The sequence below is a fragment of the Oryzias latipes genome, assembly GCF_053564925.1.
Source record: "Oryzias latipes strain Hd-rR chromosome 1 unlocalized genomic scaffold, Olatipes_Hd-rR_3.1 chr1_Y".
NCBI lineage: Eukaryota > Metazoa > Chordata > Actinopteri > Beloniformes > Adrianichthyidae > Oryzias > Oryzias latipes.
Window position 1 is genome coordinate 3,454,681 of NW_027616335.1, and position 6,295 is coordinate 3,460,975.

The 6,295-nt window shown below is 37.3% G+C and overlaps 1 protein-coding gene across 2 annotated transcripts in view; it reads left to right on the forward strand.

Moving 5' to 3' along the window:
• Nucleotides 1-2,988, forward strand: part of LOC101172635 (protein FAM13A) — a 51,704-nt gene extending 48,716 nt beyond the window's left edge. For both annotated transcript variants that reach the window (XM_011476476.4, XM_011476481.4), the window contains 3 exons: nt 340-527; nt 1,581-1,682; nt 1,999-2,988. In XM_011476476.4, coding sequence (XP_011474778.3) covers nt 340-527; nt 1,581-1,682; nt 1,999-2,122 — 414 coding nt within the window. In that variant the 3' untranslated portion in view covers nt 2,123-2,988. The remainder of the gene's footprint in view (nt 1-339; nt 528-1,580; nt 1,683-1,998) is intronic.
• Nucleotides 2,989-6,295: the final 3,307 nt, after the last annotated feature.

Below are 6,295 nucleotides of genomic sequence, written 5' to 3' on the forward strand. Positions count from 1 at the left end.
TTCCATGCACACTAAACCCCCGCCCTCAAGGTTTCCGCCTCTGCGTTCGGTAATGCTGCTAGTTCAGCTCTGCAAGCTTTCCAGATGATGAACTTCAGGCCATTTCGGCTAAATTTACTGGCAGGCGCAGAAATCATGAGGTACTTGTCCAGAAAACAACCTCCGTGACTCACAAACGGGGCCAGTCGGATTGAATTGGACTCCCAACTGCTGCAGACTAACACTGTAGGGACTCCTTCACACTGCAGTGTTTGAGCCCGGAGAGCAGCTCCTCGGTGTGTTCATGCACCCTCGGCTGGCATCTGATCCCTTCAACGCCCCACCGACTTGTCTTTGCAGGAAGAGGAAGATGGCTCGGAGGACGATGGCGACACCCGGACTCAGTTCAAAATGACGGTGGAGAGCGACCTCAGCATGCTCAGCATCCTGGACCACATGGACGAGGAGGTGGACGGGTTTGTTTCGCCTGTGGATGACCTCGAGAAAACAACAGACATGAGGCTGTCCAACCTGCACTCCGCTACCATGTAAGGGCAAGAAATACATGGCATTTGGGGGGGGGGGGGGGGGGGGGGGGGTGAATCAGCTGCTATTTTACCATTTAAAAAAAAAAAAAGAAAACATGTTTTTAGCTTTTGATTTATGACAGAGAATCAAGAAAACAGTATTTGGGAATTTTTAGAATTGCCCCGACCTTTGGTTGAGCATCTTCTTCGCTCATTTTTTAAGCTTTTTATTTTTTAATTATATTTCATCCTCAAAGGAGTCTGCACCCTTAAGCGCCAAAGGATCCATTTGGTCCTATTTCAGACCAAAATCCAGCAAGAGCCACCAAGTCCCACTTTAGTGTTTAGAAAAATACTTAAATTTAAATTTAAAATATTTAAAACATTTTGGCTATCAAGCCATTTATTTAATAAATGTAGCTTTAGAAACTACAATAATTGAATTATAACAGTATTTTATTAGTGTTATATAACTTTCAACAATTGCACATACAAGTTCCTTTCAAAATAAAATGCATTCTGTGTCAAATAAGATCCTGCTCCAATTATATCTTAAGAACTTTGTCTCTGAACGGCAATTAGACTTAAAGTCAGAATATGAGTTTAAGTTTAAACCACAGAAAAATCAAACCTTTTTACTATTTATTTGATTTGTTATCTGACATGTTTGCATTTCAGAGGAATGGTACAGATCTCAATGCTTCTTGATTTAGTGTAAAGGCAGCAGTGGTTTAAAAGTCACCTTCGTTTCAAGATCTATACATAAATTACAAAACTTAAGTGAAAAATCTATCATTTATTCAAATCGTTGGCATTTTTCTTTAATGCTAAAAAGCCACAACGAAGGCTCTCATGGCTGCAGGTACTCAGGTTACAGACTCCTAGTTTAAGCACCAATCTGAGTCCTGATACTGTGTCACGTCTCTTTGCTAAATTAATTAGTATTAAGCTCTTCAAGCCTTTAAGATCTTTGTAGTTTCTTTTAATAGTATAAGAGAGTTTCCCTTAAAGGGTTTTGGTGTCAGCAGAATCAATTAGTGCAAGAGGCTTAAACACAGCTCCTCTCTATCGCAGGCAGGAACTCGTTGAGCAGCTTCAGGAGGCAAAAGAAGAGAAAAAGAGGATCCGCAAGAACCTCAAAGAGTTCGAGGACCAGTTCTTTCGACAAAACGGAAGGTATGGAGAAGACTTCAACTGTGAAAAATTTAAAGTCCCACTCTGATCAACTTTTGATTTGCATTCCCAGGGGTCTTTTAATTACGATAAAGAAATACTATGTCCTAGGAAACTATCTCCTAGGACATTATTATTATTCAGGATTTGGATAAAGAAATATTCAGAAATGCAATTTTAAGCTCCATCATAAGAAAAATGCTACAAAAACAAGTTAAAAAAACCAACATTTTTAATCGGAGTGGGTTCAAAAAAAAAACTCTGATATAATATAACTCACAGTTTTTTTTCTTCTTTTCTTTCCTTTTTCAAATTTCAGAACTGTTCAAAAGGAGGATCGCTCACCGCTCGCAGTAGAGTACCACGAATACAAACACATCAAAGCCAAACTGCGGCTGCTGGAAGTTCTCATCAGCAAAAGAGACGCTGCTAAATTCATCTAAAAAAAGAAAAAAAGCAGGACTATAAAAAGACTAGTGCTCCACGTCTAGCGACACGATGAAACACATCTTTCTTAAGGAGAGGCATTCCTTCATGTCAAGCTGCTCTGGGAGCAGCCCACCTGTTACTGCCCACCTGACTTCACCTGAAGTCCTCTTTTGCCTTCAGATGGATGTTCCTTCAAACCCAGACGCGCACAATTAATCCGTTTTATATTAAATGAATGATTAACTTATTCCTTACATCTTGAAAGTAACAAATTGTATTTTTCTCCTGTTTTAACTGTAGAAATCTCTAAAGAAAAAAGAAAAAATTTAAAGCATAGTTAAAAAGTTATTGAAGAATTTTGTGCAGAATTTGTGTATTTATGTGTATTTTTTCTAAGGGAGACGTTACTTTTGTGTGTCAGCTTCAATGCTTTCATTTAACAAACGGCTTTCTGTGCTTCGTCACAATGGCCCCCCGTCTCACTGCGACCCCAAAAGTTTGGATGCAAACAGCAGATCAGAAGTTTCGGTGGGAGGATTGCCTCTGCGCACTTTTGCTCCAAACATGTTTCCATCTTCACTTCATGTCCAATAAGCTATTAGTAGGTCTCTGGTCTGACGCGACGGTAGAGGAAAAATGGTGCATCTGTCATCGCCTTCAGAGTTCGATTGGTCGTTTGTAAATACTGATCACCTCTTATGTTTACATTTCTGTGAGCGAATACTCGTTTTTTTTTTCTCCAAAGTGGATGATTATCAGCATGAATTTTTTTTTCACTTCATGTAAACACTGGCCAGGCCGAATGAAACCTCGAGTGTGTACATTTTAGTACATAAATTGGATTTTGTACATAATAAATGAAATCCTATTTTTACTGACATTGTTTGCCTTTGTTTTCTCTTTTTTTTAGGATTAGATTTTAGAGACAGGAAATTGGTGAGATCCAAACTTTTAAAAGAAAAATCCAGAAGATCTTATGATAAAAATCAAAATGTCCAGGATTCCTTGTGCTATCCTAGGCACTTTACCATTGGGAGTTGGGTCATCTAGACCCACTAGACGGTGCTCTGAACCTTTTTTCTTCAATGATTTGTGATCTTCACTGGTGTCCATGGATTACATGAAATCTTTCCACCTTTATCCACCTTTGTCATGGTAGGGAGAACACGTCAATGTAAGGGTGGGGTCATCTAAGATAGCACAAGGGTTAAATCATACCAAATACTTTACAGTTTATTACTAAACAAACGACGGGAATATAACTGAGCAAAAAGGGCTTTTGACTCCAAATAATTAATTGTAATTGTACGTAACTAAAAAGTACCTACCAAAACAAACCTGATTAAAAAAAGATTTTCTTTGTCTTCAGCCTATTTTAGGATAATACAAACATTCATACTGTATAGAACATAAGGAAAAACACTGACTTCCCCGCATTGTGTAAACGTAACTCACAGGACAATCTAAAGGAGCAGAGAAGCCTTTCCTCTTTGCTTTTGAGGACTCCCATTTCCTGCAGCCATTGAAGAGTCACTTCTACAAAAGCAAATCTCCGGAGACCTGACTGACCCCTGATCAGTGACTGACACTGCAGGTCACAAAGCAGGAAAAGCCTCAATGATCAAGAAACACTGACGTTTATGCAGAAAAACAGGTTAAACTGAGTTCAGATACAGCGTGAAAAGGAGTTGCATGAAATGCTGTTGTACCTCTGTCATGATTATCTCAGGAAAGACAGAAATAAAAACTAAAGATGACAAAGATGTCCACCAGACTACCAGAGGAAAAAAAAAAATTCAAGTCAAAATTTCTGTTAATCCACTAAAAACTACAATTCCCAGAGCCCCACCCATTCACATTTGATATCATTGAAAAGCCCCAAATGTCCTCTGTAGATACAATAAAGAGTTAACTCAGTAGTATGCAGTGGCTGGGAGATGTTTGGGTCAGAAATGTCCTCTACAGAAGACAAATGTGTATGGCTGGCAGTCAGAATGATACGATTGTTTTTGTGCTATCTTATATGACCCCACCCTTACTTTGATGTGTTCTCCCTACCATGACAAAGGTGGAAAGATTTCATGTTATCCATGGACACCAGTGAAGATCACAAACCATTGAAGAAAAAAGGTTCAGAGCACTGTCTAGTGGGTCTAGATGACCCAACTCCCAACGTTAAAGTGGATAGCACTAGGGTTACAAAAACTAAGTAGCAGTTCACATACTTCATCACCAGAATATTGTATTATGGTTAACTGCTGAAGTATTTACTTGTTTATTTATGACGTGTACTTTAACTACTATTTTTCACTAATATTGTTTTTCTTACTCTTGCTATTTGTTTTTCTAAATGTTATATTTCTTGTTTGGCTGCTTTAACAAATTCATTTCCCTCCGCGGATCAATTAAGTCCTATCTTACCTTATCTTATCTTTACTGTGTTTAAAAAAATGCAATAAAATTAAAAACAACTTTATTTTAAAATATTCTCATAAATTTTTACGTTTTTGTAAAATCGTGCAAAAAATAATCAAAAAAAGATTTTTATTGTTAGTTTAGAATTCTAACATGGGGTCATTTTTTGTCGTGACATTGCTAAAACTTTTAGGTTATTTTTTTTTATTATAGCTATATATAATATATATACACAAACTCAAAAATACAACGGACACGTGTGTGTGTGTGGGGGGGGGGGGGGGGGGGTCAGAATCTTCCTGCTTTCTAGGATGTAAGCCAGTGTTCAAATTTAGGCAGGATCAATGTGGCTAGATGATGTATGTCCCACCTGAGGTCACAGGTCCTGGATGAATCAGCTTTTCAGGCTTGGAACCAGCTTTTTACTTAATGGTTCGTGTGCAGCTGCCAGTCCAAAGTAGGTTTCAAAGCCAGAACCAGCACAGAGCTTTCCCTAGAAATCATGAAACAAAGAGGCAGAAAGCTTTTTTTTTCAGTCTTTTATTTAAAATTTAGGCTGGAACAGAGTTTAATGTAACTTGCAGACAAACATCCCAAGAATCACATCTTCTGGATCACATTATAAGAGCAAAAAAATCACAACAGCACAAAAAAATTGCATAGGACTAAAGTCTGCCAGAGATATTAGCCTTAATTAGAATACAAAATAAAAAAAAGATTGAACACATGTGTGTGTGTGTGTGCTTGTGTACATGCAATATTGAGTCAAGCTATTGGAAGCAGTGTCCAAAAATACCTTGCAGAAATGCCTGCTTCGGATTGGTTATTGCTGAATGGATCAAGTCTGAACCGCTTGAACACATCTGGTATGTAGGAAAGTATAAAAAAATATATGTATGTGTGTATATGCAAGACCATTTCATATACTTAACAAACAAACGACATTTTGGAGTAAAGGTTTAACTGCAGGGGGGTAAAAAAAAAAAAAAGAAAAAATATAAGGAGGAAAAGTTACAGAAAAACCATCATCAAGTTTTTATAAATCTGCTCACTTACACAGTCAGAATATGCAGCTTTTGAATTTTACATTTCAATCACTTCGGTAATATGGACACAATTAACAAATACTGAAGCTAGGATTTGATTATGTTTCCCTTTAATTACACTTTTGGGACATAAACTATGTTTTTTGCTTCTTTTCAACAGAATAGATACATAAATGTACAGGGAACTGGAGGAAACGGCTAGTTGAGCTGAATGAGTTTAGAAAGAGATGCAGAAACTAGAGAAGTATCGGCATTCTGATGCCAGTCACAGGTTATTTTAAAATGAGCTTTGAAAATGCGTTTTAAGGAAAAGTTCCATTCAAATTTAAGGGAAAATATACGATTATTCATCTTGACACAGAAAGAAAACTCAAAAGGTATTGTTTCAAAACTTTCTCCTTTTGTAGGCTCCACATTCATTTCTTAACCACTTATACCAAAATCCAGTGCCCTCGAAATTTCCCAGAAGTCTCGGCGAAAAACCAGTGTGCATCAATTCTCACTAGATTGGCAAATATAGACCACAATGCATTTCGTTTGAACGCATATTTGTCTGAAATAAATTATCGTAATTCATTTTTTATAAACCATCTAAGTTTCTACCATCAGAATACAATGGGTTGATAAATAGTCTTCGTAAAATGATCATATTCATTAGGTTTTTCCTTCGAAAAATATTTAAAAAGCCGGTGACCTGGCTCCATGAAATCTTAAAGAAAAGGAAAA